Consider the following 18,498-nt stretch of genomic DNA (forward strand, 5'->3'; position numbering starts at 1 on the left):
TTTTTTTTTTTCGGTAGAAAATTTTTGTCTTTTTGTTAGACAAATCATAATATTTTTATTATATGTATTATAAATGCAAATATATTTTATTTCGCCGGCGGGATAAAGATTGTTTAAGATGGTTTAAAGTACAAACATTTTTTGTTTTCATATATTTTATATAACATTGTTTCTAGGAAATCAAGGGAATTGTTTTTAATTTTTTTATTTATTAACTTTATTAATTTCGAATACTTGAAGCTGTTTTTTATAACAATAATTCCTCCCAGCAACCATTTTTTTCTTTAAGATTCAAATTTAGTGTTTAGCAATTATATTATCCATCACTTATCTCTTAATTCGTATTCGATAAAAATTAACAGAAAACTAAAACGGAAATCTGACAATGCTATAAGATATTATCCTTAATGATACAAATTGTATCCCTTTTAATAGTATTTCATTTTCATTTCTTTAAATATTTATTTCATTAACTAAAATTTTAACCCATAACTCATTAAAAGACCTAAAAGTATTCAAGAAAGTATAAAACGAATAAGTACTTCAAGCTGTTTATCAAGCACCTTACCTTGTGTCTTCCATTTATATTAGATGTTTGCCACCAGTCTTACTTTAGTTCAAATCAAACCACAGTCGACTTTGTTTATATTTTATAATTATATTTTCTTTATACATAATATCGCTTTTTCATATCTTAAGTTACAAAATAAATACGTACTTAATCAAAGTGGAAACACGTCGCGTTTTCTGATAGCCGTGTAATTTATATGCAATTGAATATATGTACATATTATTAAATTCTAATGCTATAGCTAGATGTTGATTTGCATGTCGCTGGAATAAATAGGTAAGTGTCTAAGATTTACATGTGCCTCTGCTGATAATTATAATCAAGTTGAAATATTCCACACTATGTTAACCAACGGTGCTGGGTGTGGAGCGCCAGCTTAGTTAATCAATTCATGACCAGTACTTGGCCGCCTGCCCCTGGGCGGGCAGTGGATGGTTGTAGGCGGCAGCCACATTGCCGTGCACTGCTGCGGCCGCATAATCAGTCAACTGGTGCTGGGCGACCGCGTGGTGGGCAGCCGCCGCGTTGTAATTGGCCGCCGCCACTGCCGACTGGTTGAGATGGTAGGCAGCCTGCGACCAGTTGGAGGGCGACTCCAGTTTCGCATAATTATCGCTGAGGTGCAGCGATGGCGAGATCTTTGATACACTATCCGCGGTTAGTTTCGAGAAGTCGTCAATGGTCAGCTTGGAGTAGTCTAAAATGAAGAAGAATGGGTGTTAGGTTAGGAGAGAATTAAAAAAAAAATAAGTGTGAGGAAGAGAGATAGAGATGAGCTAAAGAATCTAGAATGTAAAGGAAGGTAAACATTAAAGAGAAAACTAAAGAAATGTAAATACACAAAGATGGAGGTAAAGTAAGGAAACAGATGGAAAAGCACATCCCTATGTGCGATGTTCTTTCCATATGAAATCCCTATTTCATATGGAAAGAACATCGGACTTTTAGGAATAAGATGAAGAGATTCATGATCAAGAATATGGAAGAGCAAATGATAAGGGAATTGAATAACGAGATAGAAAAATGAAAATATGGGATACATATATATAATTTTTTAATGAAGGCGCCTAAAATGTTGAGCACGAAATTGAGAGAACAGGAAAAAGTATAATAAAAGATGGCAAGGGGTAATGTATGCTGCTTGATTCACATTAAAATTGAATGAATGATAAGAAATAGACTTGTACGGAAAAGAAGATAAATAAGTTAAGAAAGACTATTTAAAAATAAAAAATAAAATAAGTCGGTCTCGATATACAATATGAATTCACGGATATATATATATATATATATATATACATATATATATATATATATATATATATATATATATATATATATATATATATATATTAGGGATAAATATGTAGTAGGTGATCCAGATGCAAAATTGATTAGGTTTAAAAAAAACTTTGGAAATAATAGTTTTGGATATACGACAAGTATGTATAATATTTAGACAATCTCAAGAATCGGTCTACAGTCAATATTGACAGCTCAATTTCTATAAAACAGCAAGAGAATCATGAAGATTTACGTAAATATGGAAAGGAAGGTCTCTTGTACCCTTTCCTCATTCTAGAAGTTAAAGCAAGGACAGAGTTGAGATAGTGGGATTATGGATTGAGTAAGTAGAAAACTCAGTACATGAAATCCATAACAAAAGAGAAGATGGATAAGGATTTCATCTTAAGCATCATGTACCCACCTTGATGGTAATAGTTCTGCCCGCCAAAGTGTCCGTGTTGGGCAAAGCTGCCCGGAAAGCCGTGCTGAGCCGCGCTCTGTACCAGGTCGTAGCCACCCATTTGTGTGTGGTGATGGGCCGCTGCCGCAGCCGCTGCTGCGCTGTGGGTGCTGGGAGCATGGGCGGTGCTGTGGTGGTGGTGCGAGCTGTCGGTCATGCCTGTGGCGGTGCTGGCCGTGGTGCCTGCGGCGGGACTGTAGCCCGCCATCGAGCCCACGCCCAGTGGCCCAAAGCCAAGTGGTGCTGCTGCGCTGCTGGGTGGTACACCCACTCCGACGCCTGCACCGCTACCATTCATGGGAGACAGTCCGGAGCCCGAGCCGCCCGAGTGCTTGCGCAGACGGGCACGGCGATTGGAGAACCAGACCTGGATGCGCGCCTCAGTCAAGCTGGTGGTCTGAGCGAGCTCCTCTCGGGTATAGACATCCGGATACTGGGTGCGTGAGAAGGCGCGCTCGAGAGCCTCCAGCTGCTCGGCGGTGAATGTGGTGCGGGAGCGTCGCTGCTTTCGTTTGAGCGGAATACCCGGCTCCGATTCGGTGTCGCTGATGTCCGAGTCTCGGCCTGCGCAAAGAGATATGAGAGTTTATTAAAAGGCTACTAAAAATTATAAACGCCTCGTAAGAAGTCATAAAATTTTGTACGCTCAGCGCTGCTGAATGGGATATTGGGAAGGAAAGTCACTAAATCATATTCGATGGGGCCACCGACGTGGTGGTGAATCGATCGTTTGACTGTGCGAGATCCCCTCGGCATGAGAATGGGAATCTGAATGGAAAATGGGAATGGGAATGTGAATGTGAATGGGAGAAGGAAAGGGGCAGATGAGTGGAACTGGCAGTGGGAGTGGGAGTGTCGACGTTCACTGCGCGCCATTGCATATTAATTGAAACGTCAGGGAGCGCAACAAATCTGTCAAAAGCAGCCGCCGACGATCGCAGCACAGCAGTCGCAGCGACGATGAATCGACGAAGCAGTTCGCTGAAGCTGGCGAGGAGGGGGCGTTGCCGCAGGCAGCTCGTAAAAGTCACCACAGTTGACAAGTGACACAATATATCAAATTACACAAGAGGATGACGATCGGCAAGTTGTCAACGGGCAAGGGTGAGCCGCTGTCGCGCCACGGAGGAGTGCGCCAATTAACTTCGGCATCTGTTTACGAAAGTAAATGCCGCCTAGCTCTCAAATCGGGCATGAAGCGCGGCGTGTGGCAGCGATCGCAGCGATCGGTGGTTGGGAGTCGGTTACAGTTGGAGGGCATGCCAAATTATTTGGAGAGCTCATTACACAATAAACTGACATTAGGCCTGGCTAGGGTTCACTTCAAAGAGTTTCGGAACTATTCAACAAGATCACAAGATCATTTTTCATAATGAGTTGCCAGCTCTTTTCCCTTTCTTTTGAGCGCACACAAATACGCTCACAATTGTCGAGTTGAGCCTGGCTTGGTCCTCGCAGCGGAAATACTTTGCTGGGTTTCCGCACCGCCTTCGATTAAATAGATCGTCCTTGATCAACCGCGAGCGAGCGCATTTGTGTCTGTGTGTGTGGCACAGGAAACGATCAAGGTGATCACAGGTACATATTGCGGTTGCGGTCAGCCTTGTAATCTTTTCCGGTCTGTCCAGTGAGAAATTATTAATTGATTTAGTGGATTAGGCCACATTGATATTGGGGCTTGATAAATGAGACCACTGCCCAAGGATCTAGGACAGGAAGTGAGAGGAAGTTTTGTAGGGCTGCTCTTTGAGTACAGTTATCAATGGACAACAAAAAGCATTAGAAAAAGGGCTAGTTCTTACTCAAATATAGGTTATATAATACAATATAAATTGAAATTATTAAGGTGATTAGGGAACTGGTTAAATAAGATAAATTCGAATAAGAATATTACGATGTCTAACATACTTAGGAGACTATGAAAATATCTACATTCTATATTTTATATTCAATAAGATTTCAAGCTAAGTCTCAGTTCAATCTATTAAATACTCTGTCAGGATATTAATCTAACTACTATTTCTTATATAAAAATCAATCTAAAAGTAATGCAATCTTTTATTATAATAATAATAATATTACCAATAATAATATTACCAATAAATTTTATTTTTTTTAAATTTGAATATGAAATATAATAAATTATATTATATGGTCTTCTGAGTAACATAGTGAGTACCCAGGTGGTTTTCACAGCTTTACAGATCAAGTTATTTAAAATTTATGATGCTGAATTCCTACTTGAAAATATATACATTTTATATTCAATAAAATCTCAAACTAAAATATAATATTTTGTTTTTCGTTGTCAAACTCCTGATCTATCTGATCTTTCATATATTTTGAACTATCTTAAAGTGATGTCAACTTCTATTAAATATAGTTTTCAATTTGCATAAGATTTCATAAACATTTGACATACCACGTTAGGCCACACCCATGCACCTGTCAGTCTAATCAATGCAAATCTTCAAAATGGGATTTGCCAAAAAAGCTTAAAGTTTCAGGCACGCTTATAAACATCGTAAAGCTCATAAGAAACACACCTAAAAATAATTATTAAAAACAGAAATACAAAAAGAAGAGAAAAGTAAAACAAAGATCTGCGAAAGCAGCAAGAAATCCTCAAGTGTGGAACGCCCACTGTTTAGTGGCGCGGGTTTTCGAAATTCACATGCGTATTAAACAAGTGGAAACAAAAAAATAATAATAAAAACAGAAGTCGACTATTAATCTTTCAACACACGCAACAATAAAACTTAATTATAAGAAACGGGTTCCCTTAAACCAAAACTGCAGAAGCTGTTCGAGTGAGGGAAATAAAAGATCGAGGAAGAGAGACAGAGGGAGACAGAGCTATGGAAAAATCAATTAGTTTTGAAATGTTAAACAATTTATTAATTTGTTGCTACCACAAGTGAAAAAGAGCTCAAACTCAGACTTAAAACAATCCAGCAATGCAGCAATTCAACAATTAACAATCCCCGTAAAAGAAAACAGAAAAAACAGAGATCAAAGATTTGGCACCACAGTGGCTACCGGTGGTGCTGTGGAGCTGTGGTGCTATGGCTTTCTTTTCGATTGACCCCGTGATGATAAATCGCCGTGGTTTTGTAATCCGCGCGGGGTATCGATCATTTTCAACGACGTTTCGAATTGCATTTTCCAAAAATATAAACAGCAGGTAGTAAATGCCGCTGGAGCAAGAGAGCAGGAGGTGGGGAGTGGGGAGTGGGGAGTGGGGACAGCTGCTGTGTGGCCAAAGGCAGCCACACTCTTGATGGACAGTCATAGGGCACACTTTTGTGTGCAAAGGGTCAAAAGATCGAGCTCAAGCAAGGCCCAGCCCCATAGACGAGATGCTATAGTCATCAATCAACACGAGTCTGACACGATTTAAATTGCCTGCATCTAATATAAAATGTTGCCCTGCAATTGAAAAGCCCCAGCAGAGATCTGAATAAGTATATATAAATGTATAAATAAAATATATATACATACATATGCTTACATATATAGAAGAGTAAAGCTAAGTAAATGAAATTTGTGGTATCCAACTCATTGCCCTCGGCTTTGACACTTTTTATTAGCGGACACCACTGAGCTGAAGGCCACTGTCAGCTGTCAGCCGAGAGAGAGACGAGGAGCGACGTGGAGACACGCGAGGGCTCTGTCAGCAGCCAGATTTGGGATTTGGGGACTTTCGGGGTCTTCAGTCGGCGTGCGCTGCTCAGTTCAGTTCAGTTCTGTTTTCTGTTTTAAGGCTTAAGATTCTTGTCAGCAAAAGGATTACAGGAGTATTAAAAAGGTTCGTATATAAATATATATTTGAGATCTGTATGTATATATGCCGCTCATATTTGAAAGTTGAACACGCGTTGAGCTCGGGATTTCTTAAAGGCTTTAAATGCACAGACCTTGAAAATAGGGTGAACGATCGAATTAATAAAAATATTTTCTAAAATATTTAGCCAGACAAATATCTTTAATCAACAGTTTACACAGTTGAATACGAAAATTAAGAACTTGAGCTCAGCTTAAAGACTTAGAACATATTGAAACAAAGCCACAGCGAAATTTTTGTTTCTCAGTTCTTCAGGGCAGGCTAGAAGTTCTAAAAACTGACCGCCCAGCTAATCGGACAGCGTATAATTATATAACAAATATTTATTTAAATGCTTCTACCGAATATATTAAACATAAAGTAACCAAAATTTATGCTCTATCAACGCCCTCGCGCTAGTCCGTCAGCCAGTCCGCTTATCAGATACAAATGAGAGGATGCACATTTAAACTAATTTACAAAATTGTTAACAGACAGCGGCAAAGAGACGGAGCCGAGACCAAAATTAGTTATAATCATAATCCGGCGGCAAAGAGACAAGCCGAGTCGAGCCGATTGTGTGGAGCCAGCACCCCCCGAAGATGGCGATCCAAATGCAGATGCAGATGCAGATGCAGATGCAGTTGATCTCTCAGAATGAAATGAAACTAATTTAAATAACAATGCGAACAAACACTTGATCAAAACAAATCCCCCAAAGATGAGCAGACAGCCCAGACAGCACAGGCAGCGACAAATACAGATACACAGATACAAACACAGAGACAAGCTACAGATACAGCTACAGCTACATATATACATATATAGCTATAGGCAGAGAGGAAGAGCTACTCGGGCGCGCTTGGCTAAAGTGTGATAATACGTTAATAAAATATTTTGTAACTCATCAACACGAACGAGCCGCGCAGCGGTGCATCGAACGAGAAAACAGAATACAGTCCCAACAATGAGATCAAACGGATCGACCCAGGACACCCTGGTGGGCATTAAAGACGCCGACGACGATCGGTGCATTTGAAGTCGAGGCGCTGCTTTTGTTACGTTGACACTTTTTTCGGGCATGAACGATTTTAATGGGTGCCCGAACGGCTCGAACAAATGAGCCACAAGAGCCGCAGACCATATGCATGATCGAGGGCACGATCGTACAGCCACAACAGCTCTCTGTGGGACCGCACACATATGGGCCCTCGAAAAAGGAGCAGGATATTTTTGCGCAATCATCTCTCTTTCACTCATTTGTCATGTGACACTGCAAGAATGCAGCAGTCTCTCTCGCTCTAGTTCGCTCTCTCACTCCCTCTCCCTCTATCTCTCTCTCACTCGCTCTATCTCTTGTCGGTATTAGAGTAGGTGTGAACGGCTCTTTGACTCTTGGCGATCGGCGACCGTTTGTCTTCTGCGGCCATTGCCAGTTTTCTCCCTCTCTCTAACTCTCGCTCTCGCTCTCGCTCTCTTGCCTTTTATCTTTGATCTACCTTTCTCTCTTTTGATTTTTGCAAATAATTGAACCTGTTTGTATTAGTTTCGGTATTCTATCTGGGTTTGAGCCTCTGCGGCACAATTGTTGCCGCATTGTCTGGCCGTCTCAAATATTTGGTAAATAGCCTTTGGCTATTCCCACGCGTCCTCCTGTCGGCCTCGTTGCTCCTTTGTCCTTAACACTAATTACCACAAGTGTTTCTTATTTTCTATTTTCTATTTATTTGACTTTTTGAATTTTTTGTCGGTGTTTTGGCATTTGATTTTGTCTTTCTGCTCGTGTTTGTGTTTGTGTTCGTAGTTGTGTTGCCTTCCTTTGAGTGGGCCTTGATCTGACATGGGTTGGTCCATTATCACGCCAAATAATACAAATCGCACGCGTATTTTTCAGACAGAAGGTCGGCATCGTTTTGACTCCGATCTATTGTTGAGCGCGGTCAGCGAGGGCGTTGCAACATTTAGCGGCAGGTTTGTTGCAACTACCAAACGCAGGCGTGGCAATTGGATATTTATCAAGCGGCTTAGTTCGTGGAACATATCGAGCCTTTGATCCTGCTAGCTAAGACTAAGAATACTCGAAAATATGTATTTAAGATTCAATTGTAACTTAAGACTAAATTTTACAGACAACATTTTATTGGATTTGTGGCCAAATCTGCCGAAAATGGCAGAAGATATCGAATGAAATAAATTCACTCTTGTTGTAAATTTATTTTATATACTTAACTACCATAAAAATAGGAAAATTTCACACTACTGGAATAACAACTGGAACTAGCATTAGAATCCTATAATTAACGTTGATGAACATATAACATGAACATAAATTATTATATTATTATATTATTATTTTAAATATTCAAAATAAATAAATAAATGAGTACAAAAAAGCATTATATTTTTAGTTTGTTTTTTTTTTTTTTTTTTTTTTTTTTTTTTTTTTTTATACAAATGAAACAAAGCTTAATTGCAATTGCTGAACAAATCTAGATCTTGATTGATATTAAATGAAATGGTAAGAAACTCTTCATCAGAATGTGAAATTCATCTGGTAATTTCGACTATGTATAAAGAGTTTTCAAGTCAGGGCGTGTCCAGAGGCACGAAGAACCACATATTTAAAATGGGTTTGCGTTTCGGCTCAGAGAGCTGCAACAACTATAGTTCGTAGTGGAATCTTAACTCTCAGTAACTGATCGGCTTTTAGCTACGATCCAAAATTAATTATGCTGAATCGTCTACCGTCCAAATAGAAGTTATAAATTAGATCTGCTCGAGGTGTTTAGCCAAGAAATGGACTGATGGTATGTGCAAACTCGCTATTCACCTATGTGATTATAAACTTCTATATTTCTATAAAGATTAACAAGAGCAAGATCGATTCCATTTGATTAAAAATATATTATTTTCTATTCTTATTTATATTTAACGGCTCGAACATACATATCATAGAAATCAAATCTTCATATTTCTTACATCGCCTATTAAATAATATAGCGTCTAATGTAATGCAATTTTAATTGGTTTTCTTCACTTGGAACGCGTGTCGGCATATATAAATGAAAACGGCTCAATAACATCTTTTGATACATTTTCGGGCTTCCCCCTGCCCCAAACTTTTATAAATATATATATTATTGTTGTTGTCACCAAGAGCTTCGGTAGCTGCGCCTTCATCTCGGTCAGTTACAAGCCCCCACACAAATATCATCTCTGAGATGTTGTGTGTGTGTGTGCGTTTTTATTCAGTTATTATTTGATTTTCCCCATCTTTTGGCCGCGTTTGCTGTGTGTACGAAAGATCAAAGCGAGCCGCCGCTAAACACAGCCAGCGACAATGCAGCATCTGGTCAACGGTTGGGGCTCTGGGACCCCGCATTGTATAAATTGTACAAAATCAAAATCAAACGAAATTATAAGTGAAATACGAGACGAAGAAATATATATTTAATAATGCATAATTTTTCGTTTGAGAGCCCCGCTTAGCCCCGCCGCAGCCGGACGAGAGAAGGCGTTGATTACAGGCAAAGGCACCGACTCGGCCTCCCGCTCCACTCGGATGCCCGGGCACAGGCTCGCCACTGTGAATGTGTCTCTGTGAATGTTGTTCCGATTGCATTCTGATTGTGCGTCCCAGGACGAGGATGAGGTCGCGCTGACCAGGTGAACATAATGACGGATGCATCATTACGAGCAAAAGGGAATTGGTTGAGCTCTCTTCTCTGGGAGTTCGGCAATGGCAATGATGATGGGAAGGCGTGTGCTTATTATACGCTTCGACAGCATAATGATAGCTCTTGTCTTGAATTTATATAGATTATGTTTAGTAATTGGCATTTGTACGATTGGAGCCACCATTTGGAGGCTGGCTAAATGGGTTAGGCATACAGGTGCTGACAGAGCACGGCTAAACGATTAAATGAGGGAGACCGATATGCATATACAAAATATCGTTAGAAGTTGAATAAATAAGTGGGTATAGAGTAGAGCTTACAGTTGACAAGGGTCACGGAAATTCATAATAAATTCTCTATATAGTCGATCAAAGTAATGCTTAGCTCATTTTTTGCTGTGATAAAATTAATGTGCTATATCATGATCATAGGAGTAAATATTATATATATACTCTTTTATAATTTTTATAATTTTTTTATTAATATTTTATTGCCTTGCAAGAATATTTAAAAAATATGCTAAATATTTCTTTTTGCTACAAACATCTTACAGATTGTACACCCTATGTGCACACAGATAAGAACAGTTGTCGCACAGCATGCCAGAGGTATGAGATGAGTAAAAATCTCTGTTCAATGTCGACAGACCGGAAAATAACAACAGTTGCTTTCTTTTTGCTCAAGGTTGGGAAACTCCCAAAACATCGTAAATATTCATTCAGCAAATGCAAGCCGCAACCATTGAGGCCATTTAATGGCATCCAAAGTCAAGGTGACAACCCTGGCGGCGTGCGTGTTCTACTGTCACCCACTGAGTCATTGTGAGAGGTGTTTGTGTTGTGACAGAAATGGCTCGGCAAATATCAGAGAGGCCGTCGGCAAATTGGACAATTGGCAAGGAGGGAACGAATTCAAATGTCGGCTAAAGTACAGTAAAAACCTGCCTCTAATGATGCAACGGCAATAGCAACAGCAACAATACAGGCAGAAGAAACAGACAATTTTCTAGTCAATTTGAAGGCAGAAAGTCGTAAACCCAGAAAGGGGAACGCTTTGACCCCCGCCGATCGTTTATCGAATGACTTTGCATATTTAGCATGATTATTGGCCCCGTCCAGAGAGCAGAGTAGGAGTCAGTGTCAGAGTCGAAGTCGAAGTCGGAGTCAGAGTCGAGGTCTCACGCAAGGCAATTGGAAAACCGGGTTATTAGCTGATCTGAAGGAGATAGAGAGAGTGAGAGAGAGAGAGAGAGATGGGATCTGGAATCTCGTGTACTTTTGATTCTCAGGTGTCATCATCTACACCTATTTTGGACCGTTTGTATTGCCAACACAACGAAATGAACAACCGACCGAACGATCGAGCGAGCGATCGAACCAGCGATCGTTATCGTATGGCCCAGAGAGATCTATTGTAATATTTTGAGCGGCTTTGATTTAAGTTTAAGTCGCTCGTTCTAAGACGATCAAAGGGCCGTTGCCGACATCAACTTTGTTGATTTGAGCAACAAATGATTTGGGAATGATTTTACGAAATTACATCAAACATATCAAATAAATGATCACTAATTTTCGTAGTGCGGCATATATGGAATACAGAAATATGCTACAATGTGTATTTTAAAATTCGTATCTATTATAGAATTGCACACTTACCGCCCAGTATGCCATGGATTGTGTAGTCCTTGCGTCCATCTTCGCTGCTGCGATCGTTGCCCCTCAGCAGCCGACTGATCGATGAAGTCGACGGCGCGTCAGCAAAGCCCTCCTGCAATAGAAAGAAATGCAATCCATGGGAAAAATTGTGTAAATGACGTGCTGATGTGTTTGTATTTGAAATGGGGACATCTGGTATCTGGTATCTGATATCTGGTATCTAAATGAGCACTCGAAATCGTGGCAAATCAAGCACACAAATCCAATTAAGATAAGCCCAAGCCGCATAAATATTTGTGGGCTACCGGTTGGGGCCCATTAATTATACGAGCGTTAGGCACTCAGCTCTTCGAAATGGGCCGAGGATTTACGAATGCACTTGGCGCTGTGACATTAATTCCCCAGTTGCTGGGCAGCTGCCCACTTGCTGCTGTTTGGACACATTTTCAACTCTAGCCTATTCTCTCTCTCTCTCTCTCTCTCTCTCTCTCTCTCTTTATCCCATTCTTTCTCCCACTCTGTCTCTTTCTCTTGGCAGCTCTCTGTGCTGTAATCCAATTAGAAGAAATGTCAAGCTGAGCAGGGCCTCGGAATTTGTCTGCGAATGTCAGGTGTTTTGTCGACATTTTTGAGTTGTAAATCATAATGCACTTAGCTTCGCAATTTATGCAAGTGAATATATAGAAATATATTTTAATATACTTTGATTTATTAAGGACTGTACTTAGATGGATTTGCTAATGCAGAGATATTTTTAATGAACTGAGTATACTCTTATAAAATATATTTCAATCAAAAGTTCTAAGCATCGCAAAGTTAACGAAAATTGATTTTAATTCGAAATTCCTACGATCATTTGGATTGGGTTGTTAAATGGGTTCGACCTACAGCTGCTGTTGGTCGATAAACGATTTAAATTAAATGTCGTTGGAATTAAGGAGTTGGAGTTAAGAACTATTTAAATGTTCAGATTAAGCTATAAAATTTTGATAATATTTCTCAAAGTGTCTCAATATATTTTTAATAAAATCTCTAAAATCAACTGTTTCCACCTTAGTGAAGTATTAAAGGAATATTCTATATATTTTTGTTAACTGAAAGTAAAATATCTTAAGAATTGTACAATCTATATGCATGCCTTTCCTAGCGGTTGCAGTTGTCCGAGTTGTAAATCATTATCTATGTAGAAGAATATCAAGAAATATGAAGCCAAAGGCCTCATTTAAATTTTAATTATATATTAATTCAAGTCTCTCATAAAGAAATAAATATAAATATATATGTATATATATTTGTATTCATTGAAGTCTGTTTGGTTTGATAAAGATAATTTAATTCAACTAAATCATATTTTTATTTCTATTTCTAAGCATTAAAAAGTTTCTTAAAATGGATTTATATACTCTATATTTATAAATATATATATATTTATTATTTATTATTATTAATTTATTATTATTAATTTATTATTAATAATTTATTTATTTATTTATTTTTTCATTTATTACATCTTTGCCATCTCAATGCTCAATGCTTACACAGCCTGCATCTTTTATCGCAGCTCTCTCCATCAAACTGTCGTAACTCCTGTGTAATACACGATATGTGCTCAGCTTATATCAATTTGATTTAAATTTGAACTCTAATGGCGCTTGGGCAACGACAACACTTTTCCACGTAATTGCCGCGCAACTTAAATCGAAATCAAATCATAACAGAAAACGTATGAAATCCAAACCGATTTCTCATGCAATGCAAGACGAAAACTGTCAGTTTTCATTAGAGCAACATGTCGAGAGCGCAGCTCCAAGTTGAGCTGCAGCTCCCAGCTAATCGCTGTCTGATCTGTGGAGCTGCAGCTGGAGTTGATGTTGGAGTCGGAGTCGGAGTTGGAGTTGCAGTTGGAGTTGGAGCTGCTTAAAAAACTGACCCAGCGTCAGCGTCTCAAATGGAGTGGCATGTGCCGCAAACATTTTCTTCTCTCTGCCTCCCTCTCTCACTCTCACCCTCTCCCTCTCTCTCTCTCACTTTCTTGCTGCTTGTGATTAATAATAAGCAGTAACATAAAAATTATGAGCAGGTAATGGCTGAGGTGCCACAACTGGCACCTCATAGACATGGCCCAGACGCCGCTTAGAGCCAACTCAAAGCTGGACACTGACATTTTGTCCAGCTGAGGGAAAGAAGGGGCAGGGGCACTCTGCCTGCCTGCTGTCTGGTTAGCTGCTCCACTGGCTCTGGCTACTGGCTCTTATTTCTATTGAAAGTGTCATGAATATGACAACAACAGCAACAACAACAGCAACGGTTGCAGCAACAACGCTAACAACAACAACAACAACAGCAACTGGAATATGTTTTGATTTTCAACTAGACTTTTGTTGCGTTTTTTATGCCCCATGGCACTTGGTTGGCTCCGGTCTACCGGACAGCTTCTACCAGTTGCCAGCTGGAATGTGTGACAGCTTATCTTGTAGCAACTGACAACTGGCTGGCGCGCCCCCAGCTCCAGAGCTCCCAGTTCAAGAGCCGCAGCCCCCCGACTGTGCGACACCTTTTTCTGCTTCTTATATTCACATTTTATTTTGTTACCTCTTTGATTTCTGGCTACACAAATTCAATTGAAATTTAATTAATTAGTTGACAGTCGGATTGACACTTGAGTGCGCTTCGAATATATATAAACAGATATACAAATATGCAGATATGTATGTGTATATACTTCTCCTTTTATTTGAGTGACAGGTGTGATGCCCAAAGATTCATTTGGGCTGAGAGGATTTTTAACTGAATTTCTCGGAAATGAGAACCTAAGCTCTTGTCCGCAAACATAGTTCTTTGCGTGATTAAAGCCATAGCATAAATGATGTTTTCAATTCATGTTTTCTATCTTGCATCTGCTTAGAGTGCATGTGGGAATTTTCTTTGTATTGCTTGTAGCATATGAAACTTAATTGCACTGCTCAAGTGATCTTTACGATCGGGCATTCTGTACTGGCGATTAATCAATTGATTTATGCAATAAATACCACCTGAATCAATCACGAACAGGCGGCAGCAACAATTGCCTCTAACCACGAGGCAAGCGACTTAAGATCAGGCTGCGATCGCATCGACGCCCCGATCATGAGGGACAGCATGAGATGCCGATGGCGTATTCTAATTAAGCGTGAAGCGCACCTGGAGGCACTTTTTACGCCTACTGCCAGGCACAGATGGAGAGCGAGAAACAGATAGAAGGAGAAAGAGAGAGAGAGAGTGAGAAAAAGAGAGAGAGGGAGAGCTGCAGATGCACGGCTAACAGATACATTCGACGAATGATGCAACCGTTCGTGTGCCTTTTGCCGTTTGGCTGTTTGCAATATCTTCGACCGATCGCATCGATGGACGCTCGAATCGGAATCGCGATCCCCACATAAACTGTAACTAATTGCGGCTTCAATAAAGAGCAAAGAGCAGCGAAAAGAGACGATGGAAGAGTGAAGAGCGAGGAGCTAAGAGTGAGACAAGCGCAAGGGAGTCGCATCCGATCAGTAGGCAGCACGAGACACTCGGTCTGGCAGTCCCTGAGCAAACAACATTGGCGTAGGTTCAGAAATCAGTTTCGAAAGCCCGCTTCAAGGCTTTTTCCACGCTTTGTTTTTATTCTGTTTCTCTTTGGTTTCATTTTTATTATTTTGTATTTTTTGGCCACAATTCATATTTATATTTTTCACGCTAATTTGTGCCAAAAATAATGACAACGTTTCGTTGCCTCGATCTGGATCTGTGAGTGTGTGAGTGAGGGAGTAGACTGGCACATGAGAATTTTTGCTTTCTGCAGAAGATCCATGGAAAATGGTTTAACTTTTGGAGAGATAAACACAGAGAAAATTGAGGGGAAGTTGGTTTATATATTAAACTGGAGAGATAATTGGATCATTTATTAAAAATAATTATACGTTTTAGCTGAGATGAAGTATAGGAATTGCAAATTAAATTATAAAGTTCGAATTCTGTTTTCAAAAAATAAACACCTCTGTCAAGCACAGTGCTTATATAAAATCATGTAGGGAGAAGAGGATAGTAGCACAAGGAGACGAATACTGATCCTAGTTTAGAGGCATCAAACCGATACCTTTTAATACTAACGTATTTTGTAGCTCTCTTCTATCAATCATTTAATTCCTTATTTTCATTCAGCTTTACATTGATTGAAGTCCTATCCTCAAAATGCTTGAAGTACATAAAATAGCTGTAATAGGCATTTCAGTAACATCATTCTTATTTCACCCATCTCTCCTTCTCTTTCACTCTCTCTCTCTCTCTCTCTCATTCTCTTTATTTCTCTCTCTGCTTTTGTTACTGAGTTTATATTTTCCTCTTAATTGTTTATTAACTTTTTATTAACCAACTGTATGAATGTAAATGGGAACATCGCTGGTTAGTCTGGTAACTAAAATACATCCATGGGCCTGGTGATACAATCAAGTTCTTTTAAAAAGTCCTAAAAGATATTTAGCCTATGCCTAGTTAACCAAGTCTAAAAGTGCTATTCAAAATGTTTACATGTTTAAATGCAAGTTGAAATATCTACTATCTATCTATCAATGTAATCCTTTCAAGGCATAAATCCTTCATTTGCCAAAACCTCTTTCAATACTTTGTTCACATCATATGCACTTCTAAGTGATCACAATTTTGTGCAGTGTACACAGTGCCGTTATGTGCAATACGATCTGCTTTGGCCCACGCTACAACCTGGCCGATTGCACCATGCTAAGATGCTTGTCGAACCGGAAGTTAGAAGCGCTTGCCCCAGGGCTGAATACAAAACAAAAAACATAAAAACAAACAACAACAACGAAAATAAACATATTGCGCTGTGTTGCAGCTTGTTGGCCTCAAGGATAGGACGGAGTCACAGCCGCTGCACAACAACAAAAAGGCGGCCGAGATGAAGCCCGTTGGCGTTTTGCCGACTTTTATGCTTTAATCGATTTCTTAACGCTTTGGGTGGCATCTTGTGAAAATTTGTCGTCGCCGTTGTACAACAAATTTGTCAACTGTCCATCGATATGCCAAATGGCCAAATGGCCAAAAGGCAGGGCATATGCAAAGGGCCGAAATGGATGGAACTGAAAATGGAAATGGTAACGTGCCATAAACAAAGCCAGCGGGCGGGCGTGTAGGCCGGACCTGCACCCGATTCTATGATCGTAGGCCCGAGTGTGCCACGTGACTTTTCGGAAAACGGAAGTAAGCCGTGTTTGTGTTTGCCGCACTGAATGGACATAATGCTATGCGGTTAGAGAGCTACTGCAAATCCTTGTGCCATTTGTGTCCTCACATTTTATTGCTTCCTGCGCAGGTGCAGCAAGCGGACCAGAGGGAGGGGCGATCACCCACTGCGCACTCACCTTCATCAGTTTTTCGCGTATCTCCCAGCTAAATATGCCGGGATTTTCCTTGCGCAGCTCTTCGATTCGTCCCTCGATCTCTGGCGAAGTCACCTTCGGCTTGGAGCCTCCAATCACGCCCGGCCGAATGGAGCCCGTCTCCTGGTAGCGATTCAGTATCTTGGACACGCAGCCATGCGAGACTCGCAGCTGTCGCGATATCACACAGGGCCTCACCCCGCTGGCAGCCATTTCAACTATCTTCAGCCGTATGTGATTGGGCAGTGGGCGGCCGTTGATGAAGACGCCGCCAAGCTGATTGACGCGTCCCTGGCCTGGAATAGGATGTCTTATAGTTCATTTGTGCAGCTCAAGTGATAGAATAGGATTTCATTCAGAGTTAGTAAGGCAGGATGGAGTATATAGATTTCTAAAGTATGACAGCAGGAACGGATCAATGAATATCCAAACGGCAGATTTTACGTAAGAAACTGGGACTAAAATGACAATTACGTTAGTTAGTGATGTGATGTACTATTTCTGGCAAAAAATAATTTGTGATATATTAAACTTTATATCAAATTTAAAGTTAAGAAGCAAAATATATAATTCAACCTCAATGAAGGGTCCTGTCTGATGTATTTGATGATCAGAATCTTTATGTTAGTATTTGATAATCTGCATCTTTTTGTTAGTATTCCCTGGGAGCCCCCAACTTACCCTGAAAGGGATAACCGGTGAAGAGCGGTCGCAAGGAGTTGGCGCTGGACATATCCATTTCGATTGATTGATGTGTTTTGCTTATTAATTAACTTAGGAACTACGTTTGGCAGATGGCGCACGGAGCAGGAGCTGAACTGGGCGGAAACAATTGCACGCACAACACAAGGAGCACAAGGAACAATGCACAATTCACATGACTCTGTGGGCCAAAATGCCAATCACTGCGACTTGGCCCGCTGATAACAGTCAACAGAGAGAGCTGCGCGCACGCGATATCCGACGGAAGGAAGCGCGAGCTGTATTTTGTTGTTGTGTTTTCGCCAAGCGAACTTCGTGACGTTTCTTGGAATTGCGCGCGCTGGGAACGATCAAACAGCACGAGACTTGCAAAGCAACTAAAGGCATAAATTAACGAAGGCGACGCCGGGCGGCGAATGCGGCCGACAATGAGATCGCGGCCATAAACTGGTTTCCCAATAGCAATACAAGCACACGAATCACGCGCACACACACACACACACACACACACAGAGAGGGCGAGAGAGTAAGAGAGAGCTGCGCGCAGCTTTCGCGTCCGCCCTTTTGTTGCCTGGCGCCACAATATGGCAACGATCAAAAACGTTTGCCTGCTCTCGGCACAGCGAGCGAGCGAGATAGCGCGACGAGAGAGCGCGCGAGTGTGTGCGCTCTCGCTTGCTCTGCGCTTTAATCGAGACAGGGGCGTCGGCCAGCAAGTCGGCTGCGCACGCTGATTGGCTGCTCGCTGCGGGGCGGTTCGCGCTCTGCGCTTTGATATCAACAACAATCGCACAATCAAAGAAACATCCCCGCGGCTCGCCCGCCCGTCGCAGCCATGCGGCGACATCATCAGCGATCTGTGCAGCTGTCACTAGTCCTGTCATGGCTGCTGCTTACTCTGTGTAT

The 18,498-nt window shown here is 40.7% G+C and overlaps 1 protein-coding gene across 1 annotated transcript; it reads right to left on the reverse strand.

Annotated features, from left to right (window-relative positions):
* Positions 1-541: 541 nt before the first annotated feature.
* Positions 542-18,026, reverse strand: gsb-n (paired box protein gooseberry-neuro). Its single transcript, XM_089470252.1, has 5 exons — positions 17,572-18,026; positions 16,873-17,186; positions 11,474-11,585; positions 2,280-2,882; positions 542-1,268 (listed from the first exon to the last, which is right to left on the reverse strand). Exons 1-5 carry the CDS (start codon positions 17,627-17,629, stop codon positions 961-963), a joined length of 1,395 nt encoding a protein of 464 aa, XP_089326378.1. The 5' UTR covers positions 17,630-18,026; the 3' UTR covers positions 542-960.
* Positions 18,027-18,498: the final 472 nt, after the last annotated feature.

Source organism: Drosophila arizonae, chromosome 5 (genome assembly GCF_054131065.1).
Source record: "Drosophila arizonae isolate 15081-1271.41 chromosome 5, UAZ_ARI_1.0, whole genome shotgun sequence".
Classification (NCBI taxonomy): Eukaryota; Metazoa; Arthropoda; class Insecta; order Diptera; family Drosophilidae; genus Drosophila; species Drosophila arizonae.